This window comes from Athene cunicularia (assembly GCF_003259725.1).
Source record: "Athene cunicularia isolate RWA chromosome Z unlocalized genomic scaffold, athCun1 chrZ_part1, whole genome shotgun sequence".
Lineage (NCBI taxonomy): Eukaryota > Metazoa > Chordata > Aves > Strigiformes > Strigidae > Athene > Athene cunicularia.
This window is the reverse complement of record NW_020799142.1, coordinates 24325722-24346987: the sequence shown is the minus strand read 5'-3', so window position 1 is coordinate 24346987 and position 21266 is coordinate 24325722. Positions and strand designations below refer to the sequence as shown.

Below are 21266 nucleotides of genomic sequence, written 5' to 3'. Positions count from 1 at the left end.
TTTCAAACTGGAAAAAATAGAGGGGAAAAATCTCAGAGACCATTTGCAGGCAGCAAACAATTAACTAAGAGATTGTTTAATTTATCAAACAGGAGTGGGAGAGTCCTCTATGAGCAGGGCTTATTAAATATGAAAGCATGCAGACAGACTTAAGAAGAACAAACAGGTATAGACTGCACCCAAACACATTCAGATCAGAAGTAGGATATAGAATTTTTAATAAGCAAGAGGGCTTAAACAGTGGAACAAATATCAAGAGAATAAGCAAGGCAGTCCCTGTTCTTCAGTGTCTCCAAACGAAAAACAAATGCCTGTTACAGTGTGAGCTTGTAAAACTACAGGGCTCCATACAAGGGTAGGAAACCTGCCTGCCTGTAATACAGCAGAGGTCAAACTAGGAAATCAGGTGTTTTCTTCTAGCTTTAAACTGTGTGAATGGACCTGGGAAAACAGGTCTGCACAAAAACCATTCATCTGGCTCAGTTCAGCTGAGAAACATTCTTGTAGAGATGTAGAAAAAAACGGCAAAATGAATAAAACAAGGCCTCAAAGAAAGAGTGGTTTTAGAGTGAGGCACGAGGGTAGAAATGAATGTAGCAGACACAAATAATCACATGTAAAATATGTTCATTGCATATGTATTTATATATATCATAAACAAATCAGAGAGAAATTAGAATGAGCAATATGTTAAAAGGAGAAATGTAACATCAAAGAAATAAAAGAGAGTTTAAATTGCAAGTGAAAGAGCAATAGAAAGAAGGGTAGGAAAGAGGGATTAAATTGATAAACAAGATAAAAAGCTAATGGACTGAACAAACAGAAAAGATACAAGCTGTTCAAACCAAAGTTATACCAACCAATCTGTGCTCCTAGCTTCAATTAATGATGATCACTCCTACCCCTGGGAGTGTCTGCAATTTATTACTGTAGTTTTTCAGTTACTTTTACACCCCAAACCACACTAGACATCCTCATGCTTTTAAAAATGCTTCTTGAGTTTGTCTCTGTAGAGCGCTGACAAGAACAAGAAAACTTCACTAGATTCAAATCCACACGTAGAAATGTCCAGCTCAGATTTACTGCTGTTTTATGTTTGAGCTTGATGAAATAGGTGAGCCCAGCAAAGCTTAGGTTGATGTTGACTCTGCAACTAACAGGAGCTTCATGCTGCAGCTGGAGTTAGGGCAATATAAGTATTAATAAACTCAAGCCAGTCATGCTATTCTCTACATGCAGCTGGTGCTATTTCTCCTAGACTGTTTCACAGTCTGGCTGCTTCCACTGCTGCTGTGTCCAGTGGAATAACCCATGTGGAGTATATGGAGCAGTCTGATTAAAATGTCTCTTAAACATTGAATGCAAGGCAGTCAGGTTTTACTGCCTGATAAACAAGGTGAGGCAAGGTCTGCACTCCTGCCTGTGGTTGACCACAGGTTAAGAATAAAATACCTGTACTCACTGTGTTTATATTATACATCAGGGTAATTTGTGCATCCCTGTTGCTTTAAGATTAATCTTTCTTCTTACCAATGAATAAAAGGCCTTGCTCATTTTAAACAAATATTTCTCATATTCAAAATCTGTCAGTAGTTAGCTAGCTTGTAAGATTTCACTCTTTTAAATTTTAAAGATTCTAGCATCATGTGAAGAAACGTGTTCTTGAAAAAAAGAAGTTAAGAAAGTTTGAAAAAAAAAAACCTTCGGATAACTACTTCAAGATAATTATTTTACAGACAGGATTCGGTCTCCAGGTTGATAAGATTAAGCAATACTATTTCAATGTGTATATTAAATAAACAGATGTCTGCCAAGTAAACAGATGATATCATGTTACATTACACTAGCTAATTCATCAGTGGGTGTTTGTTTCCTTACCTCCTGTGTGCCTGTCTCTGGGTCCGTCATTCCAATCACAGAGAAATCCCCATATCTATCTCCATTGGCATCAATGGACACCTGCCCTGCAATGCCTAAAGAATGGCATGTGAGGAATTAGAAAATTAATTAGTTAAAATACTGACCCTTTCCAAGGAAAACAAGAAAACAGTGGACAGGTTTTTACAGACTGATATGACAGGAAATCTCATCAGTCTCCCAGCATTTTTGTTGGCATTCCAAGAGAAATTGTAATTTCATCTCGGTGTCTGCATTCCTGAATTCTTAACATTTCTCCTTTTTAAATATCAAATGTGTGAGACTGTTTGGGGAATATGTGAGAAAAAATTTAATCCAAAAGCCAGAATGCAAGAACAAAACACAAATATATGTAATGTGAATTATTTATGGAGAGCCTAACCCTGAAATATCTAATGATGCCTCAATGAGGAATGTCCAGCTCACGTGCTGCAGAGGACATAGGGGCACAGCCTCACGCCCCACAGACTGACAGGGTTGGTGCACCTATACAGCCAGTCCAGTGTTGTTTCCATCTGATGGGATACTGAAGGAGGCACAGACAAGGGGCACCATGTGCCCCACATATGCATTAAGTCCTGCATTAATTTACATAGGATTAACTGCGTAATATGGTGCTGTTAGTTTTTTATTTTTAGACCCTCAGTTTACTTCCTTCCTTTACAAGTTCTAAAGAACTTTAGGGAAAATGGGAATCACAAAACTCATAGGATAACTCAAGTTTGAAGGGGCTTCAGGAGGTCTCGAGTCCAACCTCCCACTCAGAGCAGGGTCGTCAGGAGGTCAGAATAGGAGGATGCTTATGGCTTTATCTAGTCTTCAAAACATCCAAGGATGGAAACTGCACAAACTCTCTGGGGCAACTTGTTCCAACTGTCATGGTGAATAAACACCTCCTTGCACTCAGTTCGAACATCTTTTTTCAGTGTATCCCTTGTGTACAAAGAGTATGACTCCAACTTCTTGAAATATAAGCCAAACAGGTTCTTAAAATACATCAAGCAATACTAATTAACTATGATGAATACATTGCTGATATGCTTTATCACCTCAGATATTCTCAAATGTGATCCTCCACTGCCTGACATCAAACAGACATTTACACCAGTGCAAGTCAAACAGTCACCATTATACATCCATGTTACACCAACTACATGACTAGGCCAGGCACAAAGCAGTAGAGAATCAGGTTCCCAGTGACTGTAAATCAGGAGATATTCAGATATTCAGCCAGAGTAAAAATTCCCCTTAACATACCTAATGATAGTCAATGGGCAACAGATTAACACACCTCCATTTGTCTTGCCTCTTTTCCTATTTAGTGATGTCAGGAATGCTTAAATTTACCGTGATTTTCAAAACTTGTAGTGGTCATCAAAACATTATTTTCAAGCATCTGTTTCATTAAAACAATACACTAATCAAACAATTTTCAATTTGATTACTGGAGGAAAACAGAATGGGTGTAACAAACACTTGGCCATGAAAGCACTGGACGAGGCCGTTATGATGAGCTGCAATGTCCTTGCCTACACAACAAATTGGATTCTGGATCTGACAGGAGGTGTTAATTGGAACAGATACCTTCCTGGCCTAAGAAAGCCAAAACTACGTTTTTGGAAGTAGGTACTAAAATTTGCTGAAACTCAGAATTCCTATGGGATTTTTTTTAATGGGAAAGACTAATTTTTAATTTTTCTATCTGAATCAAAATAAAGACTTCAAAATGTCAACATTTCCTGCAATATTCTTCCTTAAGAAACATATGTAGAAAATTTTGAAACAACCTGAATGGAGAACTGCATTTGGATCAAAGTGGAAGGATTTTATCCAGACTCTCTTTTGATCTATTATGTTAGATATCTACATACAGAAAATTTTGCTACTTTTTCAGAGGAAACACCAATGAATAGAAAATACTCTCCATAAACTGTGCCCTGCAGTCATACCAGAGTATCTCTAACAAACCAAGCAGTAATAAATCCTTTGATCATCTCAGCCTCATCCTTTCCTAAGCACATGATGTTGCCTGTGCAGTTGTGGCTGGAAGACTGTGAACACTGCAGGAAACAGCATCCACATCCTGCTGGAGTTCTATTGGGTCACCTATTCAGAGCAGGCTGTAAAATGAAGTGCCCAGGCAACTAGATATCCAGATGTCAGCAGTTAAATTAATGTCATTAATGAAAAAGGAGTTCTCATAATTGAGGCTCACAAAACCTTAAGTAAATTGTAAAGTTGCAGTCCTGCTGTAGAGCTTGGTGGGTGTATGCATGGACTGCAGTGCTGCATCAACTTCAGAGAGGGGCTTACAGGCAGAATAAAGGGGTGTGGTTTTCCTAAAAGGACTACCTTGCAAGACATCAAGTCAAAGGTCTCTTTCAAAATCAGTTTCATCCTTGTAAACTGTGTCCAACAAACTACCGTCACAGGGAGGAGATGGCATATGATTTACCTGTGTTCGGGCCACAATTTGAAAACATAGAAGAGTTTTGGAGCTACTGTCCTTCTTGCCTTCCTCCACTATGTCCAGTGTGTTCTTAGAGCAGAGAACCTGGCCACTGAGGTTTTTCTTACACATTCAGATTAATCATGTGCTTCTTATCTAGGGGAAATGTTTCCTACTCTGAGGCATTTTCAAAGGAAATCTTGCCAATCCTACACCAAAAGACTGGAGTATTGTAAGAGATGGATGGGAATACCCTAAGAGATGACAGATTAATCCAATAATCCTTGGTTTCCTTACTACAATCCCAACCAGGCAAAAGCATTCACATTGCTTTGAATCTGAAGGGTGACATACAAGTGCCAGTTCCACTGCTGAACTGCAGCCTACAGGTTTAGGCACAGAAAGGCACAGTGCTGTTCAGCTGCTGCCTCTGAAATAACATGCACAGCTCCTGAATGGAGTCTGGGGAGAAATCCTTTTAGGGCCCAAAGGAGCCCTGTCAAGAAACAAAAAAACCTGGCACCTGCTTCCCTCTATCCATTCCCAGACTTTTAAGATAAAAAAATCAAATGGAAAAAATGAGGCAATCTCAGAGCTACTAGATGCACATGAGTAAAGTGAGCAGCTGTAATCTTTTTGAAAACAAAGAAGGAGCCTGAGAAAATTATTGGTTTGCTTTACAAGATCAGTGAGGGTCATTAAATTGTTAGTTTTTTGAGCTGAGTAAGATCTCAAGGGTTGGTGCAAAGAAAAGTCACCGGTGAGATATGTGGGCCAGCCTTAAAGACATATATGATATCATATGGTTATTTTCCTCTCATTTAAGAGTGGGATAGGCATGGGTCCTTACTCTGCACACAACAAAGACCTGAATTTTTTTTACTTTGGAAGCTAGAATAAGATATTAACTCTTACCTTCATATGTTCTGTTCCGTGTTTGCTGAACAATTTTTTCCCCATCTTTCTTACTGAAACCAAACTTCAGGACTTCCTGTAAAGCTAGAGCATAAAGAAGAATAGCATCATGGAATCCTTCCACAAACATGTTCACCTAAAAAAAAAAAAAAAAAAGAAAAAAACAAATGAAAAACTTTTCTTCCCTGTGGAACTGACTAACTAGAGAGAAACTCCAAATTAACCAAAATTACTAATTTGGAGGGTTATTTTCTCAATGGCTGTAGCACAGAGGGATGTGTTTCAAAAAAACCCAGGGGAAATATGGCAACTTTTGACCCATTTTTAAAAACAGTTAACCGTCATCTGCTATTCTGAACATTCAAATTACACTTTAATGTTGTGTCTGAATAGCTCTGCAGATAGGGGAGAAATCTGCAGATCACAGTTCCTATGCCCAGATTACACAAATTCTGCAGCTGACCACGTGAGGTTCTGTAAGGTGCTGAGGACACTCCTCATGCCACAGCACCGAGTATGTCCTCCTTCCCCTGCACAGAGAACTTAACACTTTGCAGGATTAGGAAGTATGTTCTGCCATGATTTTTTTTGGAGAGCACAAGTGGTGGATTTGCTTGTTTAATGATTACCACTTTCATTTCTGGCCCTTGTTCAGTTGAACATCTTCCCACTAGCAAATGAGCAATGGAGGAAACTACTTACCCTCTACAATAATGTGTTCTCTGGAACTGCCAGAACAGTTTCCTGTCCTTTACAGTTTTTTTCAGTAAGTGACATGAAATGAATGAAATGTAGCTTTCCAACCCTAATTTAAAAGGAGACTGCTGCCACCAGCTCTGCCTCCCATGAGTCTATGTAGGCAACCTACAGCTTTTGGTCTACCTCATTGTGAGTAACAACAGTTAAAAGCAGAATAATGCAGAAACATTACAGGTTTGTTCACAGGAGCCTGCTGTGTTTCAGTGATGAAGCAGTAATTATTTTAGGAGCCGAGCTCAGATGGAGACGCATCGGCAGAAGCAGACACACATGGCTTAGGCTGTGTATTTCTCTTCTGTAAGCAGCAATTCACACCTCAGTAGTGCAATACACCCTGGCTTGATGCACAATAATTCAGAATTAATTCTCTCTTCAGCTCCAAGGAAGATGTTCCCATTCACTCACAGTTTCATTACAATGGAAAAGCTCCTGACACACTAGTAAAGGTGTAAGCAATGATTATAGCACATTATGAGGTCTCTCTGCCATTTCCAGTGAACAACGCACCTCTACAAATATCCTCTTGGATAGAAACAACATTTACCCTGTCTTCCACTTCAGTGCATCTAAACAATTTTAAATGTTGGTAAATAAAAGTGCTATTTTAACTCTCAGAGTTTTAGCTGGACATTAAAAGATAAAAACATGTAACCAGTTAAATAAATAACTGCTCCATAGATAAAAAGTGCTACACAGTTGATTGGCTAAGCTGAACTAACCAAGCCCCTAGTAATGTAATTACATGCAAGATATCCTTCACTCTTAAACCAGTTGCCAACAGTTAGGAGAATTTCAGAATTATTTACTGATAATACAGAAGTTTACACTGTTCTGACATTTAAAATTGGACCTTTAGGTAACTCCAACCTATTTTTCATTAAGAAAATGTACCACCAGTTTAGGGCAAGAGTGCTACAGAAGGCACAGAACAGCTCAGCTCAGCCCAACAGCCAAAGACTAAAAGGCAGCTGCAGCTTTGACCTAAGGAGAAAGCATGAAAGAAGAGGTGAAAGTCAGGCTTTTGGTGGAATAACAAGAGCTGATGGACAGAGTGCACACTAGGACAAGCTTTGCCAGAGGGGGGTCTAATTTTTCAGAACTGAAAAGAAACCAAACCAAGAAACCACAAAGCTTGACAACTGCTTGACTGCCAGCATTAGAGTCCAAGTGGCCTGTGGATGATCAAACATGGCCTTTCTTGATGTCACACTCATTCTCTCCGGAGAGAAATGAGTCTCTCTAGTTGCTTTACCTCCCTGCTGGCTGATTTACAGCTTGTGGCTGGCATCCGTTTCAAGGAAAGCTGTTTGTCACTTCCTTTGTCCATGGCAAAGACCTCTCTGTAACACAGCAACCTTCAAAATCCACTCTGTCAGCTAATTTGCTCAATCTGAAATCTACCTATGCCACCAGCCTGAAAACCCTCCTGTAGACACTGCAGATTTGCCTGATAAGCCCCATCAAAATTCACTTGGCAGTCTAGGAGGTTATTGCCACAGCCCCTTGCCTTGACTCTTGGCCAAAACCCCTGACATTACATGTGAAAAATCACATTAGAAAATCATCAGATGTACAAAACCCAGCATTTTATCTTACACTGTCAAGAAAGTTGAAACTGATGGTAATTTATGCCATTTCAAATCCTCTTCTAAAAGAGCAACATTTACTGTTTGCAGGTGAGATCACACCTACACTCCCCAGCCAAACCTTATATTGGGCACACTGGCTACTTTTCACATTATTTCAGGAACATGTTCCAGCACTAGTTCTTGAAAGGGGATACAGAATGACATGAAGGGCACAGGGTTTTCCCACATACCATCTTGCTCGCCCATTTAGAATTTGCCATGATCCTATACAGAGAATAGGTTGCACGACGTATATGACTGCTCTAACTTAGAGAAAACATCAGAGATGGGAGGTTTATTACAATGCAAAGTAATGGCTGCAGATAATTTCTAATTCCTTTTTTGTTCCATTTTCCACCTGCCCAGAGCTCACCCAGGTTTATTTTGCAGTCCTGTTGCCAGTGACTGTCTATAGTGGATTCTCTAAGTAAAAAGACTGCAAAATTCATTCCATCTGATACCACTCCTGACTTATTTGAACAGTGTCCCAAGCATTTAGTCCCAGGACTTCCTTTCTGGACAACATTAACTCTGTTAATGATATCTCATGTACCCTCATGGGTATAAAGGATTTTCTTTCTTCTTCTTTTTTTCTATTATTTTAACAAAGATTCTGGTTTACATTCAAGCCTATCAAACGATGACACAGACACCTATCAGAAATGATGAAACAGACTGATACGAAATTTTCCTCATCAATTTTTACACTTTTTGGCCTGTAATTTTAGAATACCTGGCAGTAAGAATAAATAATGCTTACAAAAAAATCCCATCCTTCCTTTGCTGCAGGAAAAGAGTTAAAAAGGTTTGGAATAAGTAAATCTAGGGATAAGTGTAAATATGAAGATGTCTTTACAGGCCGTTTGAAAGTCTCCATGGTAATTAATAATGTGTGGTTCAACATTAGACAGCCCTCAAGACAAAACTAAACAGATTACTAAAGCTATTAAAGATCCACAAATCTTGTAGGTAATTAACAGTTCCTTTAGTTGAGCTCTTAATAAAAAGCAGAAGGTTTTGATTATTGTTTATGCTGAGTTTTTTAATTACAGGTGCAAGTTGAGCTCCGAATGCTGTGATCATAATTTGCATGTCAGATCTACTAAATTGTTGTTATCCCTGATCCATATTGGACAGCAGAGCCACCCCACAACATGTGTCATCAGCAATATGAGCAGCAGTAGAGAAGCTGCCAGGTTTGCTGAACATCTTTGGGGACTGTAATTCAAATATGTGGAACCCCCCCGATAACATATCTTCTGTATTACGTCCATATCCCATTCAAGGTACCACATAACGAAAAAGTACGTAAGCTAACTGCATATCTGGATGAGTTAATCCTACATTTGTGTCTTTTAATTTCCTACCTTTCTACTCTTATTGACCATCTTCCATGGTGGGTTTTTTCTTCTGGTGGAAATCACATGAATAAATTTTACACGGCTCAAAGTTATAGTTCCCCAAGCAGCTATAGTGTGACCACGCTATTCATATATAGCAAGGTGTTAACAGCATACACAGCAATCCGAAATACTACTGACATGGAAGACAGCCAAGCTACAGCTATGCAGGACCCATAATTTTCCACATCCTAGCCACTGACTGTTAAGTAAGCTTATTGTCTTCCACCTGGAACCACCAAGCTCTGAATCACAGCAATTCCAGAAATTTATACCACTTCAGTGCTAGGTGAGGAGGGTCATCATCACTTTTTCTCTACTGCAAAAACAAACAGCTAATACTCTCCCAACTCAGTCTCTGCATCTACTTCCCAGTATATTTGCAGTGATTTTCAAGTTGTCAAACTAGAGTCCCAGCCAAAATCAGTGAGGACCCTGGGGGCCTGTGTAGGATATACCCAGACTTTTTGCAAAAATCTTACCAGTTTCATACTTGACATGGTGCTCAGGTGAGCAAATGCCCATTGAAAGTCCACACTCTTTCAGATTAGTCTACAGGGATGAAACCCGAAGCAAACAAGTATAGAAGTTTGATCCTATAAACACATGAAGCTCATCTAACCTCAGGACTATGAATACTGTAAATGAACCCTTATGAATTTTAGCAATACCACGTTATGTTGTAAAACTATGGCATGACGCAGTAAAAACACAGCAATGAAGTTCAAATACAGCAACTATATTCCAAATATATATATGATGTGAAGTACTTCAAACCAATCTGATGTCAAGTTGGTTCACCTGCTTCACGACTATGGACTTCTCCAGTACAGCAACACATTTTATAGTTCAGGTAGGTGTTTCCCTACTATCTCAGGCTGTTTCAATGTGTCTCAAAAAAAGCCTTTTTCTAAACAGCTGTAATTTAACTGTCAGTACTCTTTTTAATCTTTCTTCATCAAGATAATGATAATTACAGTTCTTCCCTTATGAGCTTTTCCAAGAAACCCTGACATAGCTAACTTTTTTACATGCACTTCTTGACATGTATACTTGGTTGTCTTCTGTTGATTGACTCACTCCCCAGCAATATACTCTTCACTGACCTTTGGAGCAGGGACTATTCTCTTTGATACCATTTGCTGATGTTACATGCAATGTCACTGCTGATGCCATTGTCACAAGTACTTCTTCATGTTCCTGGGTATGCACAGGGGCCCTCAGTAATTCCTTGCTGATTTGCTATACCCTTATTCTGAGCTGCATTAAATCCAGAACAAGGAGCTCATGATCCCCATACAGTAGGTGACAGACAGATACAACTGATTAGATTTTAAATTTGTTTTTAAAGATAAAATTGTTACAAACTGATTTTCTGTTAAACTTTTAATTTGCATGAACTCTGTGAGATGCTCTGGATTGAAGCAAGGTGTAGACTGAGAATGTGAAGCTGATGGAAGAATAGCCTTATACCTGAGCATTACCTTAAAATAGGTGAAGTGCATTTCAAACCACTAATGCTGTATCCAGTTTCAGCTTTGCAGTAATTTATTAGTCCTACTGCCATAACACTACCACATATCATCCTGTGTGTTACCAATATAACAGGATTATCACAGCTCTCATTAACTCACCATCCAGCTTCTCAAATCCTCATGTGATTTCTTAATGCCCCTATGCAACAGAAACCCCCAGTTTCTAAATCTTACCTACGGATAACAGGTACTCCCCTGCATTGGGGATTTCAAGGACTCCCAAGTATAACAAATGCAAAGTCAAAGCACTGACCCATAGCCAGCTGGCATAAACAGTCTTGGGGTGCCTACAGACGCAGATACATGACATGTCCTGTTTCCACAGAGATTACATCACTGTGAAACCAGCCCACCAACCAACTGGAAAAGAGGATAAAGCTGTAAATAGTTAATCAAAGCTGTATGTTTAGATGCCTGATACTAAAAATACAGCCTGTTCGCTTGGGGAACCAGACTGCTTCCCTACCAGAGTTGGACCTTAGTGGTTCAAAGAAACAGGAAGGGAAAGAGAAAAATAATAGAAACACATGCCTTCTCCAGAGAAGGCCATTTCCTCAATATTTAATTCACAACTCAAAAAGAACATATGGTGTGATGCCAAATTCTGGGCAACACAGCTGTAGCCAAGGACAGCCTCTCACTGTATTCACTGATATCAACTCTCTATAAATACATAAATACATAAGCTGGCACCCACTCAAGAATACATGAGGCCAGAGCTCAGGACTTGGTTTTCTAAATGACAGATAACTGTCCCAATTCTCATTTGTTATTCGGGGCTGGAATCCACATGTCTCCCTAGCAAAAGAGCATAAGCATTCCTCAGTGTAAGGAGATAACCTTGTGAATAATTAAAGATATTTATTCAAACACTGTTGCATCAATTTAATCTTTCACAGGGTGACAGTGTGTATGTGGAAACCCACATGAGACTTTTCTTATAGGGAAGCATGTGCCTTTATTATGTGAATTCTGCAAACTGCGGCTTATACTCTGCTTTAAAATTATGGATTAAAAATTCAGCTATGCAAGAGAGAATCGTGACATCACTTGACATTCACAGGAATTTAACTTTAAGGAGGCTGCTTGCTTGAGCCCATCTCCTTGCTCATGTTTATTGGTACAGCAGTAACACTTGAGCACAGACTAGATGGAGACGTATGCCTCTGCCTAAGCACACTGCACACCAGGCAATACAGCCGCAGCGTGAGGACTTCGCAACTGAATTGTAAGTTGACAGAGAAGGTGTAGGTAGAAAAAACAGGGTGATGACTCAATCTGGAGAGCAAGCAGCAGCCACAGACCATCAGCTGCTCACCTCCATCACGAAACAGCCTGTAAGCACCATTTGAGAGACAAGATGCAAAGAAAGATCCCTTGCTGTTACTGCACTTTGTTTGATTTGGACAGAAAGTTGCTCTGCTGCAGCTAAGCCCTTTCTCTTCAGGGTGACACCATGCCTTTGCCTGCCTGCACTGTTCAGCCATGCATCTGACCAGCTGGCACATAAGCTGATGTGCACCTGAGGCATGTAAAAACACTGCTGCCCTTGCTCTGCCTAGACAAGAGGATGCTCACGCCAGAAGGACTGAAATACCACCAGTGATGAACTCCCATCCATTTTAAAGCCAGCTGTAGACCAGAAGCCAGCCCTCTGTTCCATAAAAAGGTCTGCTGAAATAAAAGAAATTAACAAAAAGAAAATAAAAGTAAATTAACAACCAATATCCAAGATTTACTTCAAAAAGGCTGCCAATTTCAGGGAGTTAAGGGATTTTGTCAGTAAAGGTTATTTTCTTCCTAGGGAAAGAAAACTAACCACAAGCCAGCATCTTCTCTCTTCTATCTCATCATCATTCTTCATGCGCTCTTCCTTGGTTTTTTTAACACCCTATTCCTGAAAGACTGGTAGATTTACTCACTGTCATCTGGCTGGGGCAGCCACAAGTTGCTCTTTTGTCTCAAGGGTGAATTGAAACAGAAACCTATTCAGTCCCAGGGTGCAGGGGAGCTGTGCTGTGAAGTGCCAGCTAAAATGCGACAGGGCACAGCGACAACCAAGATGCAAGAGAGCATGGAGGAACCCTTCCACCCCACTGCCTGTGAAAGCTGCTCATTCTTTGTTTGTTTATTGCTTGCAACACTCTCCTATGGTTATCCAGAAAACAGCTTTAAAACCCTAGTGCCTGTTGCCAACAGGCCACGCAGAAAACTTCCAACATACAGCCAAAACTCATTCCTTCCAATAAACACAAACACGAGAATCGCCACTTCAGCAGATTTAGAGCCTTACCCACAGTCAGCTCACATCAAGGGGCTCTTACTGTTGCTGATTTGCATGAACTTTGGACCAAACCCACAGCCTGACATCACTGGGTCTCAGACGCCCGCCAGACCTTCAATGGCACAGCCAAAGCAGGAGGGGGATGAGCTGAAAACTGCTCTGCTCCAGGAATGGGGAGCACTTCTGGGACGAGGTTTTCTCCCTGCAAACCTGTGTGGGATTTATTCCTGGCTCTATCCAACGTGCTCACTGATGCTTTCTGCAAGTTAGTACCAGCCATCTCCCTTCTGGGGTTTTGGTTCCTGTATTACCTTTTAATATTCGTCTCAAAGGCGTGCAATCAATGTAGCTAAGGAGCAGCACTGTTTTGTACCAGAAATGAACTACCTACAGAATAATCATTTAGAGGAAATATTCCTTTGTTTGTTTACTTTACACACATACTATTCACCTACATAATTTAGCTCTGAAAAGCTCCAGGCCACCTATCAAGGAAAAGGACAGACTCAAAGAATGCACTAATGTGCTCCTGAGGTTAAGGTGAAATTCACCTCCACATGTTCGTAATACACTCTAACTCCAGATAAATGACCAGTGCAAAGGATCTCTAGCACTCAGCACTATATTATCATTGCTTACTTAAGATACTGAACGGATCCTAACTATAAAAGGTATTGCTGTCATTTAAAGTTAACCATTATACATTTTTAGGATTTCTAACAAACTATGTGGTCATTCATGTGATGAGTTACAAAATATGTTCAGAAATCATACTTCTAGTTACAGTGGTGAAACACAAGAGATATTAAAGAAGTCACTCTTTGCAGCTGAACACACACAGAAATGAAAACATGCTTGTTTTCAATAGATTTTTCTAAGAACCCCTTTGGTAGTCTGATCATAACCTGTTATACAGTTGTAATGAATATTTACATTTTAGGTGAGCACTATGCAGCCGTTGGGGCATTTTAATTGCAGATAAACACCTCGTAATAAAATTAAAAAAAAAATCCCAGTCCTTTCATCAGATATTAAGTTTTAAATGTCAGTGAGCAAGTTTGTTTTTTAAGCAGGAACATATTTCAGTTTTCGGGATGACAGAGTCACTCATCTGAAAAAATCAGTTCCACTTGCTAAAATAAGCTAACTGGTTTAAATATATGCAGAGCTAGGAAAAACAGGAAGGATATTTTTTGTTAAATGTTTATCCTTGTACAATATGCAATTGTTTTCTAACATCATCACTAAACCACAAAAATCACAGAAATGTTTGTTTCTATACCAAAAATTCTCAAGATTACATCAGATCTCATGCAAAACTCAAGAGAAAACTCACATGTTCAAACCAAATTTACCTGTGCTACACAAGCTGGTGAATAAAAAGAATGAGGGTGGGCTGATGAAATCTTTGATGGGGTAAAAAGCCACCTGATGATAGGACCATCATATTTCAGCTTTGCAGCAGGCTAGCAAAGGCTACCCAGAGGAGCTTTTGCTTTAAATGCAGTCTTAAGGGATGGATAAACATGGATGATTTAGGCACAGCCAAAAGTAGTGCTTCATTCAAAAGTATGCTCAGAGCTGGGATTAGTCATCTAAGCTCCTTATTCAGTACCAGGCAAAAATCAGGCACACAAAACCAGGATTCATAAGCAACAGCACCCCGCCTCACCCTTGCCAGCAGAGGATGTAGAGAAGGAGGGATGGATGTGACCCAGTAACTCTCACACAGGCAGGTAAGGAACTCCCCACTACATGCAGATGCAGTCAAGTCTTTACAGAGGGAGACAGTCCTTTCAAATCCCCTACCACTTTCATCTAAAAGCCCCAGGGCTATGACTGCTGTGCTAGCATGAGAGAAATTCAGGATCAAATCCCTGCTTTCAGGGAATCTGAGCTCCACCCTTCCCCTGCCCTGTCTGCAGGGCATCCTGGGGTGCACACACCTCAGAGCTGAAACCCAGGTGCTGGGGGAGAGGGATGACCTGCCAACACCTGGGGTACCTCTGGGCTGGAACTATATCATTTGCCAGAAGAGCCCACCTGAGGCTGTCATGACAAATGATCCTCCTGGGGTAAATGGGCATATGAACTTGAAAACCTTAATGGCATGGAACTAATGCCAACCCTGAGGCTGCTACTAATCATGCTTCCATTCCAAATAATTTAAAAATTAATAACTTTGTTTTGTTGTTTTCTTTCAGATACTGGATATCTGATGAAAGATGTTCAGCTGGCTTATTAATCATACCTTCACTGGCATACCTGTGAGGATCCCACTAGGACAGGAAAGGAGAGGTACAGCATCTATCTCTGACGATATGTATACGTGCCTGTCAGCAGGCAGTAATGCTCCAGCTACACACACAGAATGTATACTCCCACTCTCCAGCAGCAGCATGGTAGTTAACAACTCAAAATTTGAGGGTTTACAGCCCCTCCAAAAGGCTAAACCCTCATTCTAGCTTCTTGATTCCTTATTGACTGTCTGATCCCTGAGATCCTGCTTGATTTTTCTTTCTAAGGTATTTTGAGTCTGCAGTCTGGCGGGCTAACTGGAAGCATTGTACAAACGTGTGTCCCATCAAATGTAAATGTCCTCCTGCCTACTGAATGCCTCCTTGTTCCCAGCTGCCAATTGAAGGGTGCCCAGAGCTCCTCACCTACCCTCCTCCCATTGTCCCACGCCCCTTTCTCATGCCCCTCTTACCCATTTGCTCTGGGACATACATAGTCCTTGTCTTTTCAATCCGCCTTGACAAATTAGTTCTTAGAGTGGACTAAACCTTCTGATTTTAGACTCAGGCTTCTTTTCCTAATGAAAAAATACCTACTGAAGAGAGAAGGAAAGTCAAGAGTATCCTCCTGTGGGTTCCTATGGCTCCTTGTGTGCACAAGAACACCGTTGCCTTTATTCACTCAGCCCATCCTCATAGGCTGACTACATTAACCCCTCTGCATCAGAGACACTGCTAAACATCCACTGGAAAAAATCAGAGCTGGCAGTGCAGTACACGGATCTTCTCTCACTGCCCAAGCGGAGCATGTCTGAGCCCTGCTGCTTGCCTTCGCTCTGCCTATGCTCATACACCTGGCTGATCTGACTCACCCGCGGGGTCCGTGTGCCCTCCTGTTAAAAGGTTTGTCCCTCTGGAGGGTGAGTTAGAACTACATTCAGGTTGTTTAACGTCCCAGCACTCAGTCATAAGAAATGCATGTGCCGACACAGCAAGAGATCACAGGCTTGAGGTGTTACTGATTGCCACCTACACTTTCTTTCAGGAAGACTTGTCATCTGAATGTCATAAAGTTAAGACCTTGCATTGCTGTCATTCAGGATTGCTTTCACCATATCAATAGCTCAAATGAGTACAGGAAGCTTCTCTGAACCACCTCAGTGTAGGAACTGCCCCTGTGGAGGCAACACCTCTTCTGCTTTGGAGCATTTCTGGCCTTGAAGAACTGTCCTTCCTTTATGCCTCTAAAGAAAATAAAATGTGTCTCCTACCCCTCAACACCTGCCACCCTCCTAATCAAACTCTCTGACTAAACTGCTTGGTTCAGCCAGATTTCAAACAATTGATATAGTATATGTCACATTTGCTAGTAGCCAGGGTTAATGCGCTATAGCTACCAAATGGGAACAATTGCAAGGTCAAGCAAGAGAACAAGCTTTGATCTCCAAACCCTTGAAAATAGGCAGAAAGTCCTGGACCATAAAGACAATGTCTGGGATTGTCGTGAGGATGAGTTATTTGGCAACTTGGCAAAGTGACTATTCACTTACTTAACTTGACAATGAAACTAACTTTTGAGTGTCCTGAAAGTCAACTACCTTCATCATAATACTAAAGAACACATCCACAGGTCTAAAAGACCCCTGCCCAGGTTAAGACCCTTCCCCTGAGCATGCACAGTATTAGAAGCATTAGGTAAACCATATTATAATTGTATGTTAATCACTAACCAATCAGTACCTAACAAGTGCGTTATGGAAAAGTACTAATCTCTTATTTTTGTGTATAAAAGGAGCATGAAAACCTGCTGTTGGTGTGCTTGATTTGTGGAAAAGTCCACTGAGCACCCAAGCCTGAATAAATACGGTATCTCTCCTGAGTGAGGCATGATCAGTTTACTGCATGTCAAGCATGAATACACTTTTCAGTTAACACGATGAACTATTAACCCAGTCTGTGTTACTGCAGTATGAGGCTACCAGCACAGGTGAGCCTTTGGCAGCATCCACAGTGCTGAGGCATTGGAGCATCCCATCCACCATCTCGCAGGCACACTACTCCCATGAGAAAACAGCTTCCCTCTGCCTGCCCAGGACCTGTTGCTAGCTGCAACAGCATCCTGACATGAGACAGGCTCACCCAAACCTCCTGCTTCGTGCCATGTTGAGCTAAGGGTATTTTCCGGTCAAAAAAGAAAGTTTCAACTGAGTGTTATTTTCATAAGCTACTCAGGGAACAAGGCTTATAGAACGTATTAGCTGCCAGAAATTTAGTTAGAAAAGGCCTTTCATTTTTTTTAAGTGTCATTTTGTGCAAAATGAGACACATAATCTTTCCTTGCCTTCATGCAAACATCTCAGAGCCAAAACTGAAGACCATTTAATGACAGTATAAAAAATCCTACAAATTTACATAATAACAAGACCTCAATGGGACAAATTAGCTTTTGGATCATTAGCAATGCAAATGGAATGAAGAGACATTAAAAACTAAAAGAGGTCATGAACTTTGTTGGAAGACATATTTTTCATGCTTTATTAGTGGAAAATAAGGTGTATTTCTAGCAAACACTTCAAAGGGAGAGTGCCTTGCCCATAAATGTCTGAGTGTCTGTTTAGTAAAGTGGAATGTGAATATCTGTGAAACCCAAGTAAAAACATGGGGCTATGGAAAATATACAACATATACATGAAGATCAACTCTAAACTTTTACATTCCCAAAGAGTTCAGATGTTATTATTTTCAGATAATACTTAACAGTTTTATACTATCTCTTCCATAGTTTAAGACAGCTTCAAAAATATGCTTAGACAGGCTAGAAAAACTAAACAGAAATCCACTGGTGGAGAGAAGAATAATTTCTTTCTTTTACTGTCTTTTATGACATCTGTTAATGGCAAATAACATAATATTACACTGCAGTTTTGCCTGAGACCCCAACATGGAAGACACTAGTCTTTCATATCACTTGAGAAAGCATTAACTTCAGCAAAAAGCGTCTGCTGTATTCACCAAATGTAGCGGTCCAGAGTTCAACACTGCTCTTACAGAAATTAAAAAACCTCTCATTAATTCCAAGAGGTGAAGGGCTGGTCGTGAAAATCCTAAATATGTTTTACTAATAGAATTCATCTTGTTAATAAGCTGGCATGTGAACCCGTTTTTTCCGGCTGCTGAAAGCAGCTTGTGGTTTGCTTTTATTCTTTCAAACACAATTAGCAAAGCACTCCAGCAGCTGAATAGACCTATTCATTTGAACAAATTATTCCCTGGCAGGGTTTTTTTGAGAAAAAAATCTCCCCAAAACTCTCTTCCATCCTGGTGTAGTCAGAAGAGACACAAAAGCCCGCCTGTCATTAATCTTGCCTGCCTGTGTCTGAAAAAAGACAAGTGGGACATACACTGCTGAATACATTACATTTTCAGCGTCTCTCCCAGTGACATGACTGAACTACTCACTTCTCCCAACCCTTATCTTAGCTGCTGTACAATCCTAATTAAAAGGCTGACGTAAGGAATACACACAGGGAAGAGTCTGGCATGGATGTTATGGATGAGATGATAAACTTTAAGAGCACAGCTACCTCCCACGTAGCTTTTATAGTTAACTGTTGGAGCTTGAACAGTTGCTTTTATATGAACCACTTCTCATTTCAGAGGGCTGAAAATGTTAAATAAAACAGACTTGCCCTTTCCAATAGGTAGTAGCATCTCACTGATCTAATTGATCTATGTAGTTCATTCTTTCACTGAGATACCTTTACAGGCAAACTGGGCTCCAGTTCCCTTCTCCTGCTGCTCATTTCTGGTGTGAAAAGGGCTGCGGATAGGGTAAAACCCACGCATCCACCTTGTGAACAATGCTGTCATGTAGTTGACACAGCAGAAATATTTGTTTAATTACTTACATTTTCAGCTTTTAAATGAGAAGAAAAAACAAGCCATGGGTGGTCTGTAACCTCAGAAGAGCAAATATCCTGGGCTGTAAAATCACTGCAGCTCAGAATACTGGGTTGGACATAAAAAAACCATTTATTGAATCCTAGGCCTGAGTCAGGAACAGAAGGTGCATTAAGAGCTTCCAAACTGCAGCCTACCACCAATTCATTAAGTGTTCGGCATTATTTAATAAAAATGGCTTATGCATATACTTTAACTAAAATGCTATTTATACATAAACCTTTTTAACTAGAGTAACTGTTGGGACTTATTCACACACCAATTCAGAGACAGTTTCAAATTCTTCTTTCAAGTAAATGCATGCAATTCTCATTGCTGTCTGCCTCACCTAGGCTATAGCAGAACTTGTCCTGTATTCTGCAATTAAACCAAGGATCTCAGTTGGTTTATAAAGACTAGGATGTGTTGTTGTCGTCAAAGTCTTGGTAACACGTGAACATTACAGAAGTGAGAAAACTGCTGTTATTTGTGTAATAACATGTATGTAATTCTACCATCCGTATGCCTGAACCTCAAATTTCAACATATTTTTGAAAATAATCCTCTTTTTGGGGCTATCTAATCAGAGAAGTCAGTCTCCTGGTAGGTGTGAAATAAAATGATCAGGCTTTCTACAGAACTACAGAATGTTTCTTGAAAAAGGAAATCATGGCACTGCTGTATGCTGAAAGGAGGGCTGAGCAGATCTGATGCTTCAGTCCACAGTTCTTCGGGTTACATTAATGTGACAGTAACTGCTTATAGGCTCTGAAAGTGGTGACCAAGCAAACTAATAATATTTGCTAATGGACTCAGGCAGCTGTTGCAATAGGATGTTGCAATGAGACACTTTAGACAAGGGAACATGACCATTTTTAGCCCCATCCTATGCAGCTAATACCTACCCAAATATTTCTAAGATGCTTTCTCAGAATATCTCTGCCACTCTTATTTTTGATGGTGTCTAGTTAAAAGGTGCTTAAGAAAGCTTCTTCCTTCACACACGAGATTCCTGGAGGAGTCAGAGAAACTGCATTTTCCATGCTTTCCTGCTCACCCACAAGGCACAGGTTCTTCCACCTACCCTATTTCCACAGCATAACACCCATGCAGAAACAACAGCAATTTCTGACTTCAGAAAGACATACCCAGAACATATTTTTCTCTTTTCTGTGTGATTTCACAGCTGGAGATGAAGATGACCAACACCAACACTCTTTGACCTGTTACTCCTCCAAGGGCCGTATGTGCTCTCCATCTGGCAACTGGACAGCTGCTGCTTTAGGACTTTGCCCTTTCTGTCCACTTTATCTTTCCTTCTGTCATCTGCTTATTTTCCATTTTTATGGTATTCTTTTTTGGTAGATAATAATGCCTTTGGGATTAGTGCTGGCAAGAGGCCAGGACAAAATGGCAGCGCTAATGACTTTTATTTGAGTTAGGGTCACTGAGAGATAATTTAGACCATGGACCTGGGGCCCCATTTTCCCATGACACTGAAAAAATCCACACAGAGAAGCAGAAAACTGAATGCTTCAAATCCAAACCTCCCTGAGTTCATCCTCTTGGGACACAGCAGAAAGGGATGAGGATTATATTTCAACACCCATAGACAGGACTTGAGATGGACTGCACCACCTACTATCTTTCCCCAGAGTTTCTGTTTTCAGGAGCAGAATGCAGAGAAAAATCCACCTCTGTCACCTCCCACCCACTCAGCTGAAGGCTCTCCCATCTCAAGCTTCCCTTGGAAGACATAGCCTTGCTTAGTGCGTGCCCAGGCCAAAATTGTCACTTTCTTCCCATGCTGCCAAAAGAAGCACTGTTAATGAGGTGTCCACTACCCACATATCTTTCAGAGAAGAAGGAAGTGGCCCTCAGTTTGGCTTTTTACTTTTCTCCATTGTTTAATGGATTTTTTTTCTTAAACCTGAAGGCTGCCCCAAAATGTTTCTCCTCCGAACATGGCAGCAGGACAATCAGTTAAGGGAACATGAAACATCTCTTTCCCACTGTCTAAAGTGGGGAAATGTAAAATTCATCATAAATGATGAAAAGCAAACTAGATAGACACTTAAAATTCACACACTGTCAATGAAGTAAAGCAGCTAATGTTTTTTGCTATGCTCAACCTGAGACTACCCCTCTTAAAGATGTCTTACTTTCCCCTTGGGTTAGGAGGCTGTGAGAAAGCAGACTGGGG

At 40.5% G+C, this 21266-nt stretch overlaps 1 protein-coding gene across 1 annotated transcript in view; it reads right to left on the bottom strand.

The window, feature by feature from the left end:
- NPR3 (natriuretic peptide receptor 3) overlaps positions 1–21266 on the bottom strand; it is a 38025-nt gene that overhangs the window by 8800 nt on the left and 7959 nt on the right. Inside the window, exons 3-4 of the mRNA XM_026865650.1 lie at positions 5282–5417; positions 1879–1973 (exon numbers count right to left, since the gene is read on the bottom strand). Coding sequence (XP_026721451.1) covers positions 1879–1973; positions 5282–5417 — 231 coding nt within the window. The remainder of the gene's footprint in view (positions 1–1878; positions 1974–5281; positions 5418–21266) is intronic.